The sequence below is a fragment of the Dipodomys spectabilis genome, unplaced genomic scaffold (assembly GCF_019054845.1).
Source record: "Dipodomys spectabilis isolate Male_0828 unplaced genomic scaffold, ASM1905484v1 ptg000043l, whole genome shotgun sequence".
In the NCBI taxonomy this organism is placed as follows: domain Eukaryota; kingdom Metazoa; phylum Chordata; class Mammalia; order Rodentia; family Heteromyidae; genus Dipodomys; species Dipodomys spectabilis.
The window spans coordinates 14,164,365-14,190,232 of NW_024870720.1; the positions used below are offsets into that span (position 1 = coordinate 14,164,365).

The window sequence follows — 25,868 nt, forward strand, 5'->3', positions numbered from 1 at the left end:
AATGTGGCTCTTTGTTATGGATGGATGATTTACAACACGCAGGCGCAGGCAGGCGACCAGCTCAGCCCCAACACCACCACCCTCCCTTCAGACATGCTTCAGATTCAGACAGAAACAATGCCTTGGACTCTAGCTGTAATGTTCCCGCCTCAGTTCTATAATCTTAAGGAAAATCAAGTTTTCCTCACACTCCTAATTCTAAAGGGCATCTAATTTTTCCTTGAACAACATCACATCAAAGGATTCGTTGTTATCTACTAGTTTTTATTTAGTTAAGGAAGTTAAAGGTAGACTCAGAAAGATGATCAATAAAGGTAAATGAAAGAGAAAGGGAATTGGTCACTAATTCAGTCAACTAAAGACAATCTGACATCTTTGTAAAAATGAAATTAAAAAAAAAAATATGAGCAATCCAAGCGAAGTACCTTGCAACACCTGTGATTCTCAAGATCCTTCTGGCAGAAGTCAGTCAAAGACACAGTAAGTAACAGAGACACTGCAGGTGGAGGTGAATCTGGTTGGTGACAGCCTGGTATTGGTATTTCCAGCTTGGCTAGGTCTTTTATCTTTTTAGCAGATGTCAGAAGCCAAGGTCTGGGTGTAGTCGGTCAGTGGCAAACAGCAGCTCAGGAATGTTAAGTGGCTTCAGAAGTCTCGTGGACAGCACCATGACCTACAACAGCAGGGACCAACCACCAGAGAGTCAGAGAAGTCAATCCCAGGTTACTAGATAAGAAGAAATAAAATGCAACCCACGTTGCAGGGGGCACCCTGAAGGAAGGCAGGTTGAATGCCACTTGGCACTGGAAGAAGGGAGTCACAGCCTTGGAAAGATGACCTGCAGGGCAGCTGGGCTGGGTCTCCTAGATGTTAACAACCTACCTTAAGAATGGCTGAGAACAACACTGGCTGCTTCTGAGCTGACCAGCCCCTAACTTGCTGCTCACTTGCATATAGTTAATGCCATAATTTGTTCTCAGTATTGAAGTTTCTCTGCCTTTCAGGGAGCGTTGGCTTCCCAAGAGAGCATTAGAAGTTATACCTAAGAGGAGGGTGCTATACTTTGGGATGAAGATGGTCTGATGATTGCCTTAGCTTTTAGCACCACAGACTGACTGGGTTAAACCACAGACATTCACTGTTTTACAGTTCTAGATACTAGAAATCTAAGATCTGTTGGCAGAGTTGCCTCCTTCTAAGGACTGCAACGGAGAATCCATGCCATGCCTTTTCTCTCTGTATTTCCTCTACACATGTCTGTCATTGTGTCCACATTTCCCCTTTTCATCTGGACATAGTCACACTGGGTTAGAGTTCATTGGATTAATAGCCTTATTTTATCCTGATCATCTGCAAAGATCCTATTTAAAAAAAAGAAGACACATTCACAGGTCTTGGGGGAGGAGTAGAACTTGAATATCTATTTTTATTTTTAGTGAGGGGGATAATTCAATGGGTAAGATCGGTGATGATGATAGCAGTTAACATTTATTAGTTTATATATACCAAGTCCATGGGATTTGATCTCCACTTGGTCCTCATCAGACCCTCAGGAAATAATGACATTTATTATTCCTACACTATAGATGAGGAAAATAAAGGAAGGCCAAGTTAACTGGTCAGTCCAGGACACACCTAAGTGGTTGAGTCAGGAGGTCCAAGGCCACATCCAGGCCTGGCTGCTTCCCCTCTACTACTTGTGGGTTCCTCTGGCTGCTTGCTGGGTGATGTTTCCAGCTCCCCTAAGCCTGGATTTCCTGCTAGGGTAGAATTCTCCCTGGAACACTGGGATAGCTTGCTCCCCACGGGCTGGGAGTGTGATTCATTTTTTAGGATCAGATGAGGCTCTGACTAAGCAGATACTGTTCATCTACTGATGAGGATGTGATCATGAGAAATGGGGAGGGACGTTCAGGAAGGAACTCGAGTCCATTTGGGAAAAGGGTTTCTAAAGCAGAGGTCAAGTTGGTCTGGACACTGCCCTGACTCCTTCTCCTGCCCCTAAGTCATCCCACATCCATGAGCTGACCAACTCCCAATCCAACTAGCTCATGTACTTGATTCGCGGTAAGGAGGAGGAAGTGGGGAGGAGCCACAGGTAAAGGAGGGGAGGAGAAAAGGAAGCATTTTCTTCTTGTTTTAAAAAGTAACTATGAAATAAGTAAACTAAAAGGTTCTTGGCTCATTCTAAAAATGTATTTGCTTTTGAAGTAATTTCTCTCTCTCTCTCTCTCTCTCTCTCTCTCTCATCTATCTATCTATCTAATGTTAAACATGGTAGAAAAAAAATACATACCAAAATCTGTGCTTTCTACTTTTTTTGGAAGCCAAAGAGAGAGTCTGAGGACAGTGCATGCATTCTCCCCTCCCCCCAAACACCTGTGTTCAAGGTTTCCATATTGTTTGACCATGTGACACTGAGAATCTCTACTCATTCCAGGTTTTCTTCACCAATGAGGGCTCCACACCAGAGACGCTGGCTAACCCTGAGTGGCCCCAGATCTCCTGCTGATTGTCTAGACACTATGCAAAATTTGTTTAGCTAGGAGATCAACCAGCTCATGTGTCCCAAAAGGAACAACTCGCTGAGCTCATGGCATAGTCACTGGGATGACAAAAGCTCCTGCATACGTATACAGGAAGTGTGTGGCAGTCATTAGCTGCTTTTTTATTGGCTACTGAGTCTTCCAGCTAATTACTGTCTAGAGAAACATGTATGTTCATACATAAGTTTTCCAATAGAGGTTTCAGGGAGCACTACAGACTCTACAGACTCCTAGCAATTAGGAACAATCAGGAAGCCGCTTTAAAATGCATCAAGACAGAAATTCTTTGTGACCCTCTGAGGTATGAAAGGCCTGAAGAGCCCCCTCTGATTCTAGGACCACCAGCCCCCTACACTGCCATCCCTGGGCTCCTTGGTGACAAGGAAAGGTGGTAGATTCTTCTCTGGTATGGTCAGGGGGTTTCTGAGGATTGCCGTATCTTGCTGGCAGGATTGGGAAGTTGGAATGGAAGTGTTACAGAGTCAGTGGGTGCCAACACTCGAGAGCAGCAACCACAGCCCAGCTCTCAGGTCAGGCAGCCATGGGTGCCGGAGACCATGCATTTGGTGTCCACGCCAGGCTTCTCACGTGTAAACAAGCAGCCATTTCCACAGCATGGCAGCTATCAGTTCTGCTCTGTGCGGCAGAGCCATGGTGTCTGGATCCTGCCCTGGGAAGAGGTGAAATGAGCCAGCTGGGAAACAGAGGTTAGGGGGTTGTGGGGAGGAGAGAGGGCAGGACTGAGCCCAAGGACTCTTCCAGAGAGCAAAGGTTAATAGCACAGGAGTAGGAGTATGCAGCTTGAGTTGGACCATAGCTAACCAGCTGACCTAGAGAAGCTGAGGCTGAATCTTCTCAGGTGCAGGGCACAAAGAAATTCACTGTACAACACTTAGCATGATGCAGGCTTTGGAGAGACCCACAACCACAGCAGCAACTCTGGTCTCTGTCACCAGCACTGTCCTCATTATTTGCTCCAACTTTGGGCAGCTTTTGGCCATCACTGGGCAAAGAAGGGAAGAGGCAGAGGAGGTGAAGATGCCAGAACACCCTCACCAAGTGTAAATCTCACATGTTATTCACAGGCCTCAAATCCTTGCCACCTCCTTGCTGCTTTTGATAAGCCCTGCTTTGGAGTCCACTCACTGCTGGGCACCCTGCGTCCCAATCATGGTTCCAAACCTCTTCACCATCTGTCCTGAGCACCAGCCACGCTCAACGTTCACAGCCTCACAATGGACAGACACGATCTGAACAGAGTTTGCAACTCTTTGTGCCTAGAGACTCCTCTCTCTGGCCCTTCAGTTCAGGTGTCACCAACTCCAGGAAGCTTTCCCAGACATTGCTGTGTTCAGACACATACCCTGAGAGAAAACGTGTCCCCTGGTGTTGGCATCTCACAGTGTTCCCTGCCTTCTTCACTGGGCTCTGTCATCGTTTCTTAGCACAGCGCAGGTCTAGTTTATTAACAATGAAATCAGCAGGAGGAATAAGACCAAGGAGGCTGGGAGTTTAGCAATGGTCAGTGAGAAGTTTTTTTTGTTTTGTTTTGTTTTGTGTTTAATTCAGGAGGGTCTAGGACTAGGCAGCTAAATGGCTCTAGGTAAATTTGTTCCATAATAGTTCAACGAAAAGCATACTTTCCTAAAATTCCTATGTGAAGAGCAGGCCAAGTCACAGTGTAACCGTCACATACAGTACAATAATTGGTGGCCCTCCAGTAATTTTACATCTTAGGCATTCCTGGCACGCAGAGTGCTTTTGAGTATTTTCATTTGGCTAACATAGCCCTTCAACTTCTAAAAAGTAGGCCCCAAATGGGGGAAAAGAAACACTCAAAAGAGAAAGAAAATGTTCAGAAGAGCCCCCAATGAGCTTATCAAATAAAACCTTTTTTTTTGAGACAGTCTTGCTATATACTCCAGGTTGGCCTCAAACCCTTGATCCTCCTGCCTCAGCATCTACAGTAGTGGGGTTAAGCCATGTACCATTATACCTGGTTTAGAGTTTTAAACAAAGCTGGAACACAGTCATGGGTAAATGGAACATTAGAGAGCTCTCAGCCAAATGAGTCTTCTCCAGCCTCCAGGTGTGAGCTCTGTGGGCTGCTTGTACTCCTTTGTCCACCATCTAGCGGCTCCTGTTCTGAGTTTTCTGGTCCTCTTTTTTTCTCTTTTTGTGTTTCTGTTTTCTCCTTCTCCTGTCCCTGCCCATTCTTCTTCCTTTCAGCTAGTGTTAATATTTCTTCTTCTTTGTTTAAACTGTATTTTTTTTTTGTCTTTTCTTTTTTGGTACAGGTGATCGAACCCAGGACACTGCATTTGCTAGGCAAGTGCTTTGCCACTGAGCTACATCCCAATCCTGGTGTTGATTTTTCTCCCCTTCATCACAGGCCTGGCCATCATTCAGGGCTCAAGAGTCAGCCGATTTTTAACCTTTACCACTCATCTCCTGGCTTATCTCAAAAGAATCAGCATTCAGCAGAGAGAAAACAGGTTCTTTAATGAATGACACTATAGTTTCATGGCAGCTATGACTTAGATGCCATCAGGTATTGCTAATGACAGGCAGGTCCACCTAGGAGAATTTGAAGATGGAGCTCCCTCATTGACAATAGGCATCTAGGACAATGCAGAAATATTGTGTGTGTGTGTGAATAAAATATCTGCTGGCTGACTATGCAACAGGGGCAGAAGGTACCAGGGATACCAGGCTCCATGGAACTACACGCTCCAGCAACTGCCTGGCCCCATGCTGTGGCGCTTGCTCTCATGCTCATTATGAGGTCTGCCCTGTCCTTAGGTCCACCTGCAGCCCAGCCCTTTACTGCCATGGGCCCCTTGGATATTTATAACATCATTTGCAGTCTGTACAAAATTGTCAATTCAGGCAGATGGCCTTGGTGGACAAGGAGAACCACAGAGAAGCATACCTTTCTGTCCTATAGTTTACCAAATGATTTCAGGGACCAGGCGTTCCCTACCCCAGCAGAAGCTCAGGCTGGCTTTCCTCTTTCCTGGTCACACTGTAATTTGCAGCTGCTGCCATCTTCCTGTTCTATTTATGCCCAAGGTGGAGGAGGCAGGAAAGTTTAGGATGTGGATTTCATAATCCTCTGATTTCTAACAGTGAGAATCAAAAGAGGCAGACAGTAATCTTCTTTAAACTTGACGGATTTTTTTCCAAAGCAACTCACATAGGCACAAGTGCCAACATGCATATTCATCCATTTGAAGAGCTTTTTTGAGAGCAGAAAATACTGAGACACTATCTACTGCTGCTTATATATTCGCTACACAGGTGTATACACACACCCATGTTATGCCAGAGGGGCAATGGATTATCCTTTCTAGAAAGTGCCTGTGAACCACATGATCTGCTTTCATGATGCTCCACAGATAAGTGTGTTGGAGTCCAGATCTGCTGAAGGCAGTAAGAGGGGGAGTTTAAGCATCTTTTCACCTCAGTCCCTTATGATTTGTTGTCATTATTGTCCCTCCCTTGAAGGTTCCTATCAATTTAAAAACAAAATGGAGCAGGAATCTCTTTAAACCCCTCAAGTTGCATGCATATTGGGTCTGTGATTATAGTTATGAATCTGCTTAAATATATTATTATGTCCTCATTTAACATTCAGTTCCAAAAATGTGTTAGTGCAAGAAAGTGGGGGTAGGTGACACATGCACCCATCTATGAAAAGCAGCAGGAGGCGGGCCCAACTTCTGGCACCATCTTCTTTTTCCCTTGATCTGGCAGATCCTCTGTTTTCCCAGAGAGCATTATTTCCCATTATTTTCTTCTCACACTCACAGGGCTCTGCTGGCCTCACTGTCACCATCCGGCTATGGAGCCAGACTTAGGAGATGGCCTGGTGCCCCTACAAGTGCATTGTGAGAGGGGAAGGCCAGATGGAGACTCCTACCTTGATCTGCTTAGGATGGGTTTAGGGAGTTGTATTCCTTTGTCAAAGTCAAGGAAAGAGATAGGTGGTGTGTATGTATGTGTGTGTGTGTGTGTGTGTGTGTGTGTGTGTGTGTGTGTGTGTGTGTGTGTATGTGTGTGTGTGTGTGTGTGTGTGTGTGTGTGTGTGTGTGTACACACGTGCCCGTGGCCTGTTGTCTGTCACTTGTCTTTTTGGATGAAGGCTGGTGCTCTACCACTTAAGCGATACCTTCTGGCTTCTTGGTGGTTAATTGGAGATAAGAGTTTCACAGACTTTTCTGCTTCGGCTGGTTTCAAACCACAATCCTCAGATCTCCTGAGTAGCTAGGCTTACAGGCGTGAGCCCCCAGGGCCTGGCTAAGAGAGCTTTTGTAGTGAGGAGCTTCTTTATTTGGCTCATTTTCTGTCCTGAGCACATGGTCAGTGACTGTGGGCAGGGAGAACAGAGAACACGTCCTGTGGTTGGGATATGGTGGAGGCTTCTTATGTTTCATGCTGTCCTTGTCACGCTTTGTGTAAGAGAGTTCATTTCATAAGGGCCTTAAGAAAATTCCATGGGGGGGCTGGGAAGGTGGCTCAGTGGTAGAGCACTTGCCTTGCACGCCTGAGGCCCTGGGTTCGATTCCTCAACACCACATAAGCAAAAAAAAAAAAAAAGAAAGAAAAAAGCCGGAAGTGGCGCTGTGGCTCAAGTGGTAGAGCGCTAGCCTTAAGCTGAAGAGCTGAGGGACAGCGCCCAGGCCCAGAGTTCAGGCCCCATGACCGGACCCCCCCCCCCCCCCAAAAAAAGGAAGAAAATTCCATCTGGGGGCTGGGAAGGTGGCTCAGTGGTAGAGCGCTTGTCTTGCATGCCTGAGGCCCTGGGTTTGATTCTCCAGCACCACATAAGCAAAAAGAAAAAAAGCCGGAAGTGGTGCTGTGGCTCAAGTGGTAGAGCGCTAGCCTTGAGCTGAAGAGCTGAGGTACAGCGCCCAGGCCCAGAGTTCAGGCCCCACAACTGGGCTCCCCCCCGCCAAAAAAAAGAAAAGAAAATTCCATATGTTTCCTTGAATAGCTGATCCCTGAACTCACTTCACATCTCAGCTCCAAATGCCCCTGCCTGAGGAGTGTTTTCTATCACAGCCTCTCGGAAGCTGCTGGAAGGAATAGAGGGAGGAGGTGGCCTTAATTTCCTCTGCTCTCATCAGTTAGCATCAATGGGGTGGTTTTCAGCTTCAACTGTGTGTGAAAGGGAGGCTGTGTGTGGGGCTGAGGACAGGGGGGTTCTCAGGTCTGCATCCTAGGGGTATGAGTCAGGTGGCTGTAGGGTGTGAAGACTAGATGTGGGGGATGATTTGGGGTCCTGCTTTACATGTCTGTGGAGCTGTCTGTCATGTGGATTAGATACACTGCCAGCTTGCTTGTTAAGTTCTCTGTGGCCCACTAAAGTCAGCTCTAAAGAGTGAGAGCCCTGTGGGAGGAGAAGGGCACTGGGACTTGGTTGCTCATGGGGGAGACAGTCCTCAGAGTAAAACTTCTCAAGACCGGAGGAGGCTGCCCTGGGAGGGGCAGGCCTTCACTCCATGCTATACTATCCTGTGTGAGTTGACACTGTTCCCACTGATGATCAGGTCTGAGTAATTCCATGGTTGCTACTTGAACCTTGGGTGTCTCCTGGTAATGAGTTCTGAAATACCTACCCCTCCAGTTAGGACATGTGTGCTCCCAGCAGAAGTCACTCTAAGCAGAGGACAGGATTGGTACACATGCAATTGTGCCCTGATGTCCAGGCATATCTACAAGCAGGAGGCTGAGTTCTGTTAGCCTCAGGCCAGGGCAGCTGTGTCTGTTGGGTGTAAGAGGGGCAGGGACTTTAGTGGGCTGATGTCACTCAGCAATCTGCAGATAATCCCCTGCCTTCACAAGCTGGGGGCAAGGGCTCTGTGATCACTACTCTGCCTCAGTTTTCCCAGGCAGGTAGAATCCTCCTAGGGCTCGTTGACTTTTTGCACAAAGGAAAAGCAGCCTGAGGCAGAGCCTTAAGCCTTGAATCCCCCTAAAGCTCTCTTTCTGCAGATGCCTGGGTTGCAAGGTCAGTCTGCAACAAACCTAAGGAAGGCTCCAGAACAGGGGATTACTATGTCTGTCCCGCTGTTACAATGCAGCCCTGTTCTAAACTTCTAAGAACTTGGTTCACCATGGAAGGGACAGTAAGAAGCCATCTTTCTGATTTAAATGAATAACAGCCACAACAGATAAAGCCAATCACGCATGAAACAGATGCTTGACTCTCCTGATAGAGTGTGTTAAATGAGACTGGATTTACCAATTCATCAGGAATGTCACTAGCTATGACAATAACAGGCGATAATAACAGAAGTGTTACAGTGCATGCCTAGGCACTTCTCTCACTGAAGAATCAGGTATGGTTTCCTAAATCCTCGGTTCCTATTCTGGGATCTAGGCACCAATAAGGATCAATTCCCAAGTGGCTTCAACAACAAGTTTGCTCCCCCCAACTCCATTCTCTTTGAGTCAACAAATCCAGCAAACCACCACGTTTACTAAGCTCCTGACATGTCTCAGCCCTGGGTAACCCTTGCCTTCCAGGAAGGGTTTAGGAGCATAAGCCAGCCAGCAAATACACAGTAGTCAGTGAACACTCCTGGGCATCATTACGTAGTATGGGCTTGGGATGCTAGCAGAGATTCAGGAAGGGCCTGGGGCAATAAGCAGGACTGCTGCAGGGAAGCACAGGCCTCCAGGCTAGCCGTGTGGACACATAGAGCTTAGGCTGGAGGCAGGACACAGGGCAGCAGCTCTGATGAATAAGCAGATAGGACCGGGCTGAATCTCACTGCTCCTGGTTTGTGTGAGCTATGTGGACAGTAAACCAACTTAACCAGTCCCCCCATGCCCCTGTCTCAGGGAGCATTTGAGGACTTGTAAGCAAGGGCAAGGACTTTTTTGGGGGGAGGGGGGTGGTGGTGAGGTGGTCAGTTGTGGGGATTGAACTCAGGGCCTGAGAGCTGTCCCTGAACTCTTTTGCTCATGGCTAGTGGTCTACCACTTTGAGCCACAGAGCCACCTCCAGTTTTCTAGTAGTTAATTGAGATAAGAGTCTCATGGCGAGGGGGTGGGGGTGTGGGGAGGAGAATCTCATGGCGTTTCTTGCCAGGGCTGACTTTGAACTGTGATCCTTAAATCTCAGCCTCCTGAGTTGCTAGGATTAAAGACAGGAGCCACTGGTACCCGGCTGAAACAAGAGTTTTAAACCTTAGTTGGTTACAGGCTCTTTGTCCTCAGCCAGGCTGGAGCCTGCAGAGGCAAGGGCCTCTTGTTCCAGAAGTCTTTCTCTGGGGCCATGAGCCTCAGCTTTCTTGCTGAGTAGGCCAGAGGATAAGTGTGGTCACCAGTGATGACAGCTGGGAGCCAGGCACTGTGGTAGGAGGTGCACTCTTCAGCCTGAACTGGAGTCAGGACTCACAGCTGCCATGCTGGATCCTCACAGAGAGAGCTCTTCCAGATCACCTGGCTAGTCAAAGGAGAGCCAGATAGGAACATGAGCTTCTACAATCAAAAGGTTTGTCTTCTTAACTATGTAGCCATAGGGCCAACCTTCCCATCTGAGGAACAGGATAGGACCTGGCAGGAGGCAGAGAGTAAAATACCAGTCATTGTCTTTCTGGACACCCAGTCCCCTGATTGCCAGTTGGAAGGAAGGAGGTCCCTGGTCTGGGTCCTTCAATGGTTTAGAGCCTGGAAAGTAGAACTCCTGAGTGATTAGGCACAGACTGGAGAGCCCCTGCCATAAGAGCCAAGAATAGAATTACAGTACCTTGGCCTTGGAGCCTCGAAAGAGCCAAGGGACTAGGAAGAGTGGGTGGGGTACAAGTAGAGAGCTCTTCTTTATCAGCACCTCACCCCCTGTCCACCTGGAGCACAGTTTATTTTGCAAAGAACAGGGGGTTATTTGCATGGATTTTACTAAGGAACAGGGACTCATGATGGACTTTACTAGAGCAGTAAGACCTCTACCACAAGGAACAAAGGCTTTCCATGGGTGTTGGGCTGACCCTGGGACAGCAAATAAGAGGAAAGAAAGCTAGGCTGGAACAGATGTGGGGAACATCCCCTCCCATCCCCCCTTTTTTTTGGTCGGTCGTGAGGCTTGAACTCGGGGCCTGAGTGCTGTTCCTCAGCTCTTCAGCTCAAGGCTAGCGCTCTACCATTTGAGCTACAGCACCACTCCCGGTTTTCTGGTGGATTATTGGAGATAAGAGTTTCATAGACTTTCTTGCCCGGGCTGGCTTTGAACCTCGATCCTCAGATCTCAGCCTCATGAGTAGCTAGGATTACAGGTGTGAGCCACTGGTGCCCAGCCATCTCCCTCCCTTTTTGTTCTACCCTTTTCACATCACCCATGACTCAGTACCTGGGATCCTGGCTTCAGGGACGCCACAAGTTCTTTGACCATTTTAGCTTCAGAGACTGTGACTCCACCCACTACAAAGAGGATGAGGAGGGGGTGGTCACTGGGATGAGGCCGGCTCACCTGCAGAACAGAACAGCATCAGGTCAGATTGCAGCCCAGGACAGCCGCCCCTCCTCATGCAAGTAGGAGGACGTAGCCTTGGAGAGCTGATGGTTATTAGCTAGCAGAGACCTCACTGACCAGGAGAATGCCCAGCAGGGCATCTTAGTACATCCTTTACACAAAGACTTTATTAGAAGTAACATTAAAGGTGTGGAGCTGTAAGGGCAGAAAGGCCAAAGAACACCTCATTGCGTATCACTGTTCAGGTCTCAGCATTAATTTGCTGCCCTCCCTTGTTGCATTGCTCTGTGCTTATTTCCTGAGGTTACAGCATTTGTGGGTGGTGTTTCTCCACTACTAGAACAGAGTCCCCCCCTAAGGTAAGCCGGTGGCTGCCTTGCTCCCTATTGGTCTCTGGGCTTACCTTTTCCAGCACAGAACAGGTGTTCCATAAATGTCCAAAATTAACAAAGCCAGAGCTCGGGGCAGGTGGTAGCAGATTGTGTAAAGGATGGAATGGAAAGGGCGCCATCCTCAAAGACATTAGGTCTGATGGGTTTCAAGCTTGTGATTTCTTCCATCCAGCCTCAGCAAAATGCCTATGCTATATGAACCCTACTTCAGGTGCTGTAGACTATCTTCCTAATTCCTTACAATTTCACCTATCCATGAAGCAATGGGTTAATACATTATAAAATGAGAAGGCCTCTAAGTGGAGGAAATGTACATAAACAGATGTGGTGAGGACAGGAGATAGGTTTGGGGCCTTAGCTAGAAGCCACAGTGTTTCTGCAAGGAAGTGTGGAGGAGAAATGGTGTGGGCTGAGTTCCAGCAATGAAAAGTCAACATCTAGGAGCAGTAGCTAGAGGCTCATGGAATCTAGAGCATGCTGGGAACCACTGCTGGGAGGTACTTCCAGCTGTCCACATGACCCAGTGAAGTCACATGTGGAGAAAAAAGGCTTTAACTCCAACAGGAGAGGAAGAGAGGAAGTGATCATGAGTGTCTGCTCACTCACGCACAAGCCCTCTGAGGGCCCCGGGCTGTGTAGAGAGGATGTAACATGGGGCAGCAGCTCATGATGAAGCCAGGAAGGAAGGAGGGATGGAGAGAGGATAAAAGGAGGAAAAGATGGAAAGAGAGGATATGAGAAAGGTCTTCAAAACACTGGACAAAAGTTACAAAGTCATCTTTGAAAAAAGGCTCTTGGTTTCTCCTCCTCGCGCTTCTATTCTGGATATCTCCTTCCCTCTACATTTGTTGATCGCTTTTTATCTAAACCATACTCTGTGCACCTGCAGTCACCCTGCTGCTATCCCACTGTCCCCGGAACAGCTGAGATCACTAATGACCATGCTCGTGTAGGAGTCAATGGACACTTTTAGGCTTCATCAAAGAGGAAGTTTCTGTGGCATTTGTCACAGTTGATGACATGCGACTTTGCTATTGAGATAGCACGCTCTTGGTTCTTTCTAATTTTCTAATTTTGTCTCCTAGATTTCTTCATCCATTTCTTTTCTTGGTCTGCCTCTTTACATGTTATATTGCTTGAGGCACTATCTTTTGGCCTCTTGTTCTTCTTACTCAGTACACTATCCTTGAGGGAACTTATTTTCTCCCCTGACTTGAGAAATCTTTCAGGTACTCCCTAAGTTTATGTTTTCGGCTAGAGCATTGCTGTCATTCTCCTTGGGAGAATCTTTCCTGATTCCCAGACACAAAAGATTTTTCAGACCTGGGCTCTGGGGGCCAGGACTGAAGGACATTCACCTGGCCATTTTTGGTGCTGAGTGTAGTACCTAGTACCAGGTAAACTTTCAGTAAAAGTGTTGCATAAGTGAGTAAATAGATAAGTGAGTAAATGAACGAGAAGCACTGGTTTACAGGAGATGCTCTTCTTCTCTTAGAGGTCTCCCAGAAATTTTCTACTTTATGCAGTTTTCTAGCTGAGTAACTGGCCCCCGAATTCCTCTCAGCCTTCCAAAAAACTGTCACTTCTCACTTAATCCGAGGACAGAAATACAAACTGGCTGCAAAGCTTATGCGTGGCACAGCCTGTTCCCTAAGATGTATGCTTTCCATAAGACAGTCTGGGATCTGAAGCACATGCTGAGAACCTTGGAAGGATGCACTGAGAGATGAAAAGGGGAGAAATGAAATGAGCAGCAGCAAACAAAGAACAATTTCCTAGGGCTAAGGAGTGGAGGGAATGTTAGTTTCAACATGAATAAATGGCTCCAATTAATGCATACTGGTGTTTGCTATTTGGGTTTCACTTTAGATTTAGGTTTTGATACTGGACTTTCTCTTCAGAGCGTGTCCAGTCAGCTGGCTGTGAGGAAGTGGAAACTTCATCTGAATCCCAATAGCAGCCAGAGACGGTGGAGTCCTGTTTGTAGGTTGGTTCCCCATGTGACCCACTTTAAAGATGAAGAATTCAACACTACTTCTGCCATTCTAACGGCAGGAATTTGTTACTCTCTGCTCTCTCTTTCATTTTCTAAACCTTCCCCGGGCTCTGACTTGAAGATGCCAACTCTGGCCAAAGAAGATGGGTTCCTCCCACCACTGTACCTAGCATTTGCAGCAGGCTGTGAGGCCCCGTGCAGGTGTGAGGCCTCAGGGAGCTCTTTGATGTCCTGATTTGCTTCCAAGTGGGAGTTGTCAAGAGGAAGGTTTTGCAGGTTCCTGGGATCTCCCCAGGAAATCTGGGAATCCTGCTGCTGATTCCTGACTCACACAGGGCTACTTTGCTCATTCCTCCTCATCTGTGACTCCCTTGTTCCTAGGACAGGCAGGATGAGGTTTCCCTCTCTCCAGCAATGGGCAGTGCCTAACAGGTGTGGGCTGTAAGGGGATGAGGTCTTGGGATGACCTGAGTGACAGCCCTTGGTAACAGCTTTTCTCTCAACAGGAGTTAGTGAAAATACCACCACTGTCACCAAACACTCTATGTTCTATGCTGTGCTGCCTCTTCACCCATTCACCCATGCAACAAACATTTGAGGACCAGATGCTGCTCCAGGCATCAGGCACTCAGCAGTGCACCAGAGAAGAACCCGTACTGTTAAAAGGCTTCTATTTTAGTGGGGGGGGGGGAGAGGGAGGGGAGGGATGAAAGTCAGTAAGTAAGCAGGTAAAGAGGGTGAACAAGTATAAGGATAAGTAAGGTGGTAAGAATGAAGGAAAGTGAATGAGAGGAAAATCGTGTGGGGGAAGGGGAAAGCAGGCATTACTGCAGGTAGTCCTTAAGACTGTGAAACGCCACCTTACAGATAGAGACCTTCAAGCTTAATGGCTAAAACAACTTAGTTCCAAGTCATCGAGTTAAGGTTGAGACTGAAGGCATGTTGATCTCACTGGAGGGCTATCCGCAAACCTTCTGCCTTACGATACCACACACTGCCATTATAAAACTATTCTTTGAAATGAAAGGCCTTATATTACCTTATATCTTTAAAGCTCTACACTTTTAAAGAAATATTAGTCACTTACCAGAAGGAACTTGCTTATTGGGTTGCCTCATGCTTCCCATAGTTCCAGCTGTGGACTACTGGCTTGGGTTCCACTGACTGTCCTATAGGACCTTAAACTCAACAAGACTAAAATGCAAGCTACCTTCTTCTCCATTCCTGCTTCTCAACCACAGACAATGTCTACTTTATCCATTCAATAATGCCAGAGCTGGATAGTTCCATTCTCTTTATTGCCAATGTATATCAATGTACACCCAGTCCTGTGGAGTCCTCTAGCACTTCATCCTGGCCCCTCATTCCTTTGGCTTTGACTGAGGACAGACTTTCCTCTTCTCCTCTTTCCTTCCCAACTGATGCCAGGCTGGTTCTTGTTGCCTCTGCTCAGTGATGCCAGGGCAATTATTTTAAAATGAACATGAAGTTATTAACTCTCCCTTTAAATCATTCAACAGCGCCTTGTTTGGGGACAAATCTCAAGCCTCCAGTCCGTGTTGATCTAGCTCCTGCTTATCTCCATCTCCATTTTCTACTCCCCACATGCCATGCCACCTAGCTCCAGCTATTCGGAACAAACTGTACTCCTCCATGGACCATGGATTTCATCACTTTGTGCCTGACTCCTACTGGTCTGGCAGTAGCATCCAAGTCCCCAGCTGAACTACTCTTTTGTGCTCTCCCAGCACCCCCCTCCTTTGGGCCCCCAGCTTTCTTGTGTATCTCTCCAACAAACTGTCAGTGATGAGATATAAGCAATGTCACAGTAGGCAAGGTGGCTAGTTCATCTGTATTATCTGCACCCACAACATGGCCAGCACACAAAGGAGGCTCCCAATGATCTTTCGCTGTCTGACAAAGTACACAGACTGCCAAAGCCAACTTTTTGTTTTTGTTTAATGATTCGTATCAAATCCATCTCCCTACAACTCATGGAACAGATTTAGTAATGTTAGATACAAATCAAACCCTAACTCATAGTGAAGCATAATTAAGACGAAGAGAATCCAAAACAGTGGTTATAAATAGTATTGCAAAGAATTCCAGGACTTGTACACTAATGCTGAATGCCAACATGTTTTCTTGTCAGAATAGCATTAAATATAATGGGCCGCAGTGACTAGTTCTCTCTCTGAGTCTTGTTTTTCTTATGTGAAGAATAAGGATCTACATTAGGTGACTCTCAAGGCTCTCTTGATCAAATCCCAGTCTGACATTAGACTTCCATCTGAAGCCCATCATTTGGTCTGTCATCCCAAAGCAACCTGAAACCTGCTAGAGACTCCTCTGTAGGTATCTGTCTCTTGCCTAAGCCAACAGCCTCCTTTACCCACATGGTCAGAGAGTGGGCTCCTGGAAGCTGTTACAATGTGATCCTGCTGACTAGTCATGGTCAATTGGTCCTGGAATGGAGCCCTGAGCCAGGCTGCACAAACTTCCCTAGGAATTAAAGACTTGTCCTAAGACATACAAGGCTCGGTCAGAACTGGACTTCCAAGACCCTAAAACAGCAGCAAGACTACTCAATCATTTGTTCAACTAATAGTTTTTGTTGTTGTTGTTGGTGGTGGTGGTGGTGGTGGTGGTGGGGCTTGAACTCTGGGCCTGGGCACTGTCCCTGAGCTCTTCAGCTCAAGGTATGAGCACTCTACCATTTGAGCCATAGCACCAATTCCAGTTTTCTTGTGGTTCATTGGAGATAAGAGTCTCCTGGACTTTCCTGCCCAGGCTGGCTTTGAACCTCGACCCTCAGATCTCAGCCTCCTGAGTAGCTAGGATTATAGGAGTGAGCCACGGGTGCCCAGCTGTTCAACTAATATTAATGGAGTACCTACACCATGCTGGGACCATCCAGCATCCTGCTTTCCTAACAGCTTTCCAGTTGGTGGTACGAATCCTTTCCTTGGCCCACTTAAGTCCTTCGCTTCCCTAGGATACCCCTTGTCCTCACAATAAATATCCTCTCTTTGATTTTATTTATGCAATCGGTTGGCATCTTAATTGTAACAGAAAGAGCTTCAACTGTTGTCCCTCACTGCACCAGGCTGTCAGGGCTTGTCTGAGCATTTCTCATGGTCTATCTCTGCTTGTGGCCTTTTCCTAGTGGGACCAAAAGTGGTGAGACACTCATAGCAACTCAATACAAGGCCTAGAGCACTGATAATGCTTCTGGTCTGTGTCATGAATCTCTCTCTCCCTCTTTTTTTTTTTCTTTTTTTTGTTGGTTGTGGGGCTTGAACTCTGGGTCTGGGCACTGTCCCTGAGCTCTTCAACTCAAGGTGAGTGCTCTATCACTTATGCCACAGTGCCACTTCAGGTTTTCATGTGGTTAATTGGAGATGAGTCTCACAGACTTTCCTGTCAGGGCTGGCTTTGAACTGCGATCCTCAGATCTCAGCCTCCTGAGTAGCTAGGATGATAGGAGTGAGTTACTGGTGCCCAGCTTTTCTTTTTCTTTAACAAAGCATAGCCACGGAAGAAGCAGAACAAAGACAAACTATAACAACTTTTTAAAGACTATACATGAGATAAAAAGAACTCGTGCCCCTTTCTGTTAGATTAAACACCCCTCATGTTGACTCCAGTAAAGAGCACATCTTGACAAATCATGTCCTTTAGTCAAAACAAGCAGAGGCTCCAACACATGGAGTAGATATAAAATATATTATTTTCAGAAGACTGAAATCCAAACCACAAATTCCAGAAATGCACTTTGAAAGTGCAGCCTATTAGACATGCTAGTTTTAAATTAAATTAATGCGCTAGTGAGAGGGAAGGTATGTTTCGATTTATTTATTAGATTGCTATCAAGCTTTCCCCTAGGAAGTTGAAGGTGCTCTGGGCAAAGACTGAAGACAGTGAGAACCAGGCTATTTAAAGAATGTCAGGTTCTGCCTGTTGGTTCTTCCCAGTTCAACGGGACTGTGCCCCCAGTGGCTCTCTGGCTGTCCTTTGAAGCTGACAGCCTTCTAGGCTAGTCATACGTTTTACCCCTGGCTGAGAAGTGCATCCAACTAACTTGAAACATTCTCGGGCCCAGTGGGCATGCTTGCTGCTCTTCTCCCCAGCTGCTGTGATTTACCTTATAGGAATCAATAGGAACAAACCTGAGTGAGGACTATTGCTCAATTTTTTAGTACACTATTTCTGTTGTTGTTGGTGTCGGTCGTGGGGCTTGAACTCTGGGCTTGGGCGCTGTCTCTCAGCTCTTCAGTTCAAAGCGAGTGCTCTACCACTTAAGCCACAGCGCACTTCTGCTTTTCTGATGGTTAATTGGAGTAAGAGTCTCACGGATTTTCCTACCTGGGCTGGTTTTGAGCCATAATCCTCAGATCTCAACCACCTGAGTAGCTAGGATAACAGGCATGAACCACCAGCACCAGGCATTTGGCTGCTTTTTAAAAACATAATTTTTTAAAATAGTCTGCTAAGCTGGAGATTGGGGAAAAAAATGAATGAGACTCTATTTCAAAAAAAACAACAACAACAACATCAAATGGCAACTAAACCAAGCTGGGCATGGTGGTACATGCCCGTGATTCTAGCTATACAGAAGGTGGATGCAGGAGGATTGTGATCCAAGATCTACAAAAGCAGACTTTATATGAAAAAAAAAGCAAAAGGCCCCAAGTTCAATCCCCAGGACTACACACAAATACAGAACATTTTATGGAAAATAATAAGTCAGCCTTCATTATCAAGGCCTTTTTGGAATCACTTATTTTGAAATCAGGTCAGAAGCATGAATAACCTCCATGTCTGGTAGCTCAGAAGGGAAAAAGGATTAGCCAGCACCACTCTTGCCAGGCTAGTCAGCCAAACATATATTTAGGGGAGTGCAAACTATGTTGTCCAAAAATAAAATATATTTTCTTCTCCTCATACTCTTAGTCTGTTTTCAAGAAGAAGAGTATACATTCCCTCCACTTGAAGCTGGTACTTGTCATGATTTGTGACCCTCAACACACAGATTGCTGTGTAAGTGATGCTATATGACAGCATGGCTGCTCTGCTGTGAGAAAGTCTAGGAGAGAGGACCTCTGTAGACAGAGACTGAGGTCCCCCAGCCTGGTTGAGCTCAGCCATACTGAAAGTGAATCCTGTCCTGCTGAGTTATGCCTAGAGTGCAGACGTATACATGGTCCTATTCTTGCAAACCAAGAGTTCATGGGTGACTTCCTATGCACCATTAGATAACCAGAACAAGGGGGAAAAAAGACTTCTCTAGGCCCTGTGACTTAGAAAAATCCATGCAAAGAAGGTGGTTTAGCAAACTTGTACTGTAATGCAAATGCACAGTTCTGACTCTAATGAGGGCAAAATCCAGGTGCCTGAATGTCCTGCTCCTGAAGGATTTTTTTAGGGGTGCAGAGCCTCTTAAGACCCTTTTCTTAGCTATTGCTGCTTGCAGAAATACAAATAACTAAGGGTGAGCGCTGTGAGCCACTTCAGAGGGGCTGGAGAAAAAGTCTGCACCACCCATGGCATTGTGGCTGCCTCTGGAGCAGCTGCAAACCCAAACCAGCGTGGAGGCTTTTGCTCTCTCCCAGCATGTGGCTGCTGCATGTGGAAGTGCTCAGGAGAGTCAGCTCCCCAAGTCATTCAGTCATCTCTGTTTCTGGGTGGCCAAGGCCTCCTCCTCTATGCCTTGACCCATTTTGTCCTATCCATGTATGGTACCTCACCAACTCCCCATGGTTTGCCCCACAGGAATAACCTATGTCCCCCAAACAGGAGATCACAAGTTAGACCCAAAGTGGAATGGATAAGAGGATCTGGAAAAGCACACCTTAGGTGTATGAATATGGCTTCCCGTAGACACAGCAGTAGAACACGCAACTTTATATCTTCCTAGCAAGAGCAAATGCTAGGAAAATTTGCAATGACATCTTTGCAGGTGGCAGGACCACCATCTTCTATTTAATCTTCATCTTCACCACAAAATTAGGTTGTATGCACCAACTATCTGAGCACTGGCTGTGTCCAGTGATATAGAGATGCTCAAGGTGGCTTTTTTCTTATTAGTCACAGTCTGAAAGGAATCATAAACTTGTAAAAATAAGAGAAAGTAAGCTGGGCGCCAATAGCCCATGTCTGTAATCCTAGCTACTCAGATGGAGCTTCCAAGTCAGTATGAGAGTCTGTGAGATTCTTTTTTTTTTTTGGGTCCGGTCGTGGGGCCTGGGCGCTGTCCCTCAGCTCTTCAGCTCAAGGCTAGCGCTCTACCACTTGAGCCACAGAGCCACTTCCGGCTTTTTTCATTTTTGCTTTATGTGGTGCTGAGGAATTGAACCCAGGGCCTCAGGCATGCAAGGCAAGCGCTCTACCACTGAGCCATCTTCCCAGCCCCAGTCTGTGAGATTCTTATCACCAATTAGCTACCAAAAAAGTCAGACATGGAGGTGTGGTTCAAGTGATAGAGTTCTAGACCTGAGTGAAAAGCTAAAGGATAGAGCTAGGGTCCTAAGTTCAAATCTGAGTTCTAGAGTATATAAATAAATAAATAGCAAGTACGTCCACAACCCGACAGTGCTCTGAGTGCTGTGTATATAGTCCCTCATTTAACTCTCACAATAGCTCTAGCAAGCTGGAGCTGCTCCACCCCATTCTATAGAAGAGGAAACTTAGACCACAGATTTGTGTCCACCTTGTACTAGCCATGCAGGGATGGATCTATGAAAAGCAAGGACCAAAATCCTCAGTCTTGGCTTCCAGAGAAACCCATAAGTGAAGGCCTCTCTCTGGAGCCTGTGTCCTGCCCTGCTGCATAATGGTTCATAGTGTTGTGTTAGCTAAAGGAGAAAAAGGGGGTTTCGTTTACATGCTGTGAGATCACCGCAAACCTACCTCACTGTGTTGAAACGGGACAAATGCAATAGAATGCATTGGGTGATGTATGTCTGATCCTGGTTTCTTGTCTCCCCACAAATGCTGCCCCCCTCTAGTTAATTGTATTTGTCTAGGCTCTGTAGGACTTTACTGAGTTTCTGAATTGGTCATTTGCTAGGTGGCCTAGTTTGTGTAAATAATAATGTGTGGGTCTTTTCTCCATGTTCTTTTTGGGGTTTTATTGTTTACAAACTTCTTTTAGAATTGAGTAAAATAGCCAAAGCATCTTTGACAGAAGGTTCTGCACTAGACAAAAGGATCTGAAGCTAAGTTGGGGGACCTTCTAAAGTGAGGATCTTGAACCAGTTTTTCTTTTGTTCCCTCACTTCCCCTGTTTCCCATTTTGGACTAGATCTTCGTTGGTAAAAATAATAATAATAAGTCCCTATCTTCTACCCTTTTCTCCCTCAAAAGAAAACCTACATGCCCATACACAGATGATTCTTGGAATGTCTCTTCAACTTCTATGTGACTTATGCAAAGATTCTGAAGATGCTAGGACTCCAACTTCCCTTCCCCTCCCACACACACCTTGTTCCCAACCTGAGTCCATGTTTTTTAAACGTAATTCTCATCAAATATGACATTTGTGACCAAACCTGCTTGTTCTGTAATACTAGAGAAAATCAATTGGGGCTTTCCATGTAGAAAGTGGGGTCAGGAGACCAGGAAAGGGAATATGAATGTATGTTCAAGTCACTCAGGAACTTGTACACAGGTGCAAGAAAAGTTATGTCAAAGTGGCCACAAGATTGTTTAATAGGAGACGGACGAATGTAACGCCATGTTTACTGCTAGAAACCAAAGCTTTGTGAGAAATCTTGAATTTATGGGGAGGGAGGGTGGGAAAGTGTGTACCTGTCTGTCTTTCTCTGATCCCTGCAGACTAAAGCTCCCTTGGGCTTTGATGATCCCAGTCCAGGGGTGTTTTATTTCATGATTGATTTGTGCTGTACCCGAGTACTTCCTTTCCCCTTTTCTAATCATTTTTTTTTTTTAACACATGCTGACTCTTCTCTACCTTTCTTTTCCTGGGAAAATACAATGAATAAATAAATAAATACTTATTGGTAAAAAAAAAAAAAAAAAAGAAGAGGAAACTTAGGCACAAGTGAGGCATGGATTCTAGTGCTCTGACTCCAGGCGTGTTAAGCTATTCCCTACTGCCTCCCTTGTAAACTGACAGTGGCATGAGTGAGTAACAGATAGCAAGTAAGGAACACATAGGTGAAATCAACATCTATTATATATAGAATCAATTAAAAATATAGATGTTAAATAGAAAATAAACTCTCAATACATCCTTGGCATCATTCATCCCTTCATCTGACCACTCTGTTGGAGCATTTTCCTATTAACTCATTCAATTTCTCACTCTATAAAATGAGTCCCTTTGTCTCTGTTCTGTTCTCCAGGGAAACAAAAAGTTGGAAGAAAGTAGTTTCTGGGCTTCTGTTGTGAAAAGAAGACAAGCAGGGACAGAGGCTGGAGCTGGCTTTTGTTTCTTTGGGTGGGTAATCACTGCACAGTGGGTGAGGTGGGAGCAGGATGTGCTGCTGATGGACCCGTGATCAGCTCTGCCTTGCTTAGTAGTGGCTGGAAAGGAGGGCCAGGGTCTCCACTGGGGGACACGGGAGTTGACGTTGGGGCTGCTACCTCCTATAGCTTAGGAAGTCATTGAAATGTAGCTTCAGGATTAAGAGCCATGTAGAAGTTCTCTCTGACTCTGCTTTCCATGATTTCAGTTACTTACAGTCAATTACAGTCTGAAAATATGAAATGCAAGATGCCAGAAATAAACTTAAATTTTAAATTGCACACTATGTGTTGTCCTGCCTGATTCCATCTCTGAATCATCCCTTTGTCCAGTGTTTCTGCTCTGTGGATGCTACTCCCCTGGTCACCTGGCACTACTAATGTTCAAACAACTCAATTCACTGTGGGTCCCAAAGCACAAGGGTAACAATGCTGGTAACTCAGGTCGAAGAGAAGCTGTAAAGTGCTTTCCTTAGCTGAACAGATATAAGTTCTTGACTCAATAAGGAAAGAAAACCAACTTTGTGTGTTGAGGTTGCAAAGATCAAATCTTCTACCTGAGAAATTGTGAAGAAGGAAAAGAAATCAGTGCTTGTTTTTCTGTCACACATAAAGTTCAAAAGTTATGACCACTAAATTTGTCTATGTGTGTGTGCACACGTGCATGCGCATGTGTTTGCAGGGAAAAGCACAGGGTTTAAAGGGGCCGATATTGTCTGTGGTTTCATGCAGCTACCAAAGGTTTTGCAATGTATCCCTATGGTGAGGGAAGGACTACTGGAGTTGGAAAGAGCAACTAATGGCTTAAAGCTGTATAATTTTCTGAATGAGCACTATAATAGGTTCATTGTGATACCCTTCCACCTTTAGTGAGGGTCTGCTGTACACAGGTGCTGAGTGGTGAGGATTCAGAAAAGAGTAAGATCTAAACTGCAGGCTCTACTTCCGAGCTCATCTCTCTCTGGCTTCCCGATCTACCCTCTCCTTCACAGTCTATCGATGCTGCCCCTGGGTCATCCCGAGTCAATATCATCTCTGAGCAGACAAAGAACAAGGACAGAGCAGCAATTCAGCTTCCTTCTGGCTGAATTTCATTCCTAGAATTTGTACAGCAGTACCCACAGCACAGGCAGGATTCCACATGGAAGGCTTTATTGGGCTCCCCTCTGTGTTTCTTCCTGGAGTGGAGTAGATGCCAGAGGCACAGTGGCGGGCAGCAAGTGACAAGAAAGATGAAGGATACCTGTCAGCTACTGATACAGAACAAAGATGAACCTCAAAATGTAACGCATTGGCCCATTCTCCTACAGTGCATGGCCCAAGTCCCACAAAAGCAGGTAGAGTGATAGCAACTGGCCTCAGCCCCAAGAGATCCCACTCACATGGCTGCCGCCAAGACCAGCCCAGGCAGAGTATTCATGTGCTACAAGTACCAAAATGGGACAGTATTTATGCCACTGTGGAATCCTGAAGAAAACCAGAATTAATAACTTATTAACTTCCAAGGAAATGCCCGGCAGCATCCCAGGGCCAAGATATGTTGTGATTAAGAGCATGGGCTTTGAAATGAGTGGCTTGGGAGACAAGTCCTGGAGTCATCCCTTCCAGTGTGTTCTTTGGGAGAAACCTCAAAATAGAAATGAGAAGCAATCCTAGCCTTCTGGAAATTCACATCCACTGATGAACCATTCTAGGCCTCAGTTTCCTCACTGGAGAACAAGGGTAAGGATGGAGCTACCTCCTAAGTTTGTCAAACAACCTCTTCTTTACATGAGAAGGGAAACTTTCTCACTGGCCCTAGAAAATCAAAACCACAGATTTCTTTATAACTTTGGGTAGGTGAGAAGCAATGAAATACAGGATAAGGAAACTTGGTCCATGGCTATGACCATGTTAGACTCTATCCACATCTTACTTCCCACTTTCTCCAAGGACCTTAAAGCAGAATGGAAGCCTCTAGAAGGCACATCCATTTCAAAGAAGTAGCTCTTTGGGAATTTAGTTCTTCATAGCTAGTCATCTTTAAGTTTATTCTAAATTTGCTCAAATCTTGAGCACATAGGCTAGAGAAACGTTTCTTTGATGAGTTCTAGGAATGGCAGGAAATCTCAGCTCCCAAGATGCATTTAGATATTAAGCAAAATGACTCTCCCTTGGAGTAGTGAGGAGGGACGGGCCTTGTGCCTGGGCCAAGGAGATTCCCTGCATCTCTGTGGACAGGTGCGGGATTTCTGAAGCTGTGGACCAAGCACTGGATGCTGGCAGCTGCCAGGAGACAAATTCCTTTCTCTTAATGCACTCCTTGGCAACTTTTCTTTGAGATCGGCCTTGGCTGTGGGGGTATTTCTAGAGAAGCCCTAATGATCAGCTTTGAATGGGAAAAATCATTCAGTTTCCCAGTGCTGGCTCAGGATGGTCCCAAGCTTCCTAAACAATGCATACTTGGGACAGTGGAGTTTCTGATCACAGGCAGAGCTGGAGAAAACTGCAGAGTTTAAAGGAGTGATTTTAATTTGTAAGGATTATTGTTTCATGGAACAGCAACAGATGCATGAGATTAGTTCTCCAAAGACATGACAATGTATCATAATACAGTTCATAGTCACTTCTAGAAGTCTAAGTTCATGAGTGAAGGAAGACAGTGCTCAGATGGAGAGGGATGGAAACCATGTTTAGCCTGGAAGTCTCTGTACAAACCAAACACCTACTCAGGACAGGGAGCCACTCACCAACTCTGGGCTTTATACTCTGTACAGAAGTCTGTATTGCTTATTAAGAGGAGAGAGAAAGAGAGAGGAGGGGGAGGAGGGAGGGAAGAAAGGAGGAAGGGAGGGAAAGAGAGAGAGAGACAGACACAGAGAGAGATAGAGAGAGACAGAGAGAGAGAAAAAGAAAGAGAGAAACACATACCCGCCGGGCATTGCATCAGAAATGGTTGGTAATTGAGCACAGCAGAACAGAGAGACTGGTGTGGCCATTCAAGCCAGTTTATTACTCAGTTTCCAGTCTGCCTGTCTGGTATCTATCCTCTGGCTTTTGGAGTGGACCAGTTTTCCTGGAATATGCATTTATTGAACTTTGAAAGGCCAGATCTTCTATGTAGATTAATTCATGATTTCAAAGGCTCTTTGAAGCTGGCAAAACATTCCGTTATTTCCAAGACTTATTACCACTAAAATTTTGGCATAGCCTTGAGAGGTCAGCCTGTAATCTTGTTTAGAACCTTTTAAATTTAGAAACTTTATAGTGAGTTAAAAATAGATCACACTTGTGTACTTTTTCCTTTCAGCCCTACTTCAAGGGCTGTTTACTCATTTTTTGACCCACTCCAGATACAAGCCAGAAAATTCTGGTATTTCTCCTCTATGAGTTTACTGGACCAAAAGATAGGTCATTTCCAAGTGAGTTTTGGGGTTCTAGTCACGGGACTCACTGGTGGCTCATGTCTGTAATCTTAACTACATAGGAGGCTGAGATCTGATGACTGTGATTCAAAGCTGACCTCATCAGGAAGTCCACAAGACTCCAGTTAACCAAGTAATTTCCAATTAACCAGCAAATAACCAGAAGTATCACTGTGGCTTAAGTTGTAGAGCACCCGTCTTGAGCAAAAAATGCTAAGGAACAGTACCCAGGCCCTGAGTTTAAACCCCTGTAGTGGCAACACACAGAAATCAAGATTGGCAGACTGTCACTAAGGCTGGTAATTAGTTTATAGACTCATGGTAAGCAAAAACATGGGCCACAAGGAGATTTCCCATGGTGCCTTTTCAGAGGCAATGTGTCCACACACATGCACTCCATATTGACTAGAAATGATCCTACCCAGTGCACAGTGCTCAGATCAGAGAAGCTCAGATCAGAGTGCTTATAACCAAAAGGTAAATAAAGATGGCCTTGGTCATAGAAGAGTGAAAATACCAACCACTGCCTGTACAGCACCAGCCAGGGCCAGTGGAGTGCCAGAA

General features: G+C 45.8%; 1 protein-coding gene across 1 annotated transcript in view; it reads right to left on the reverse strand.

Annotated features, from left to right (window-relative positions):
* Positions 1-243: 243 nt before the first annotated feature.
* The window catches only part of Scfd2 (sec1 family domain containing 2), a 317,132-nt gene continuing 291,507 nt past the window's right edge, over positions 244-25,868 (reverse strand). The window contains exons 8-9 of the mRNA XM_042678232.1: positions 10,903-11,022; positions 244-673 (exon numbers count right to left, since the gene is read on the reverse strand). Of these exons, the coding sequence (XP_042534166.1) occupies positions 581-673; positions 10,903-11,022 (213 nt within the window). The 3' untranslated portion in view covers positions 244-580. The remainder of the gene's footprint in view (positions 674-10,902; positions 11,023-25,868) is intronic.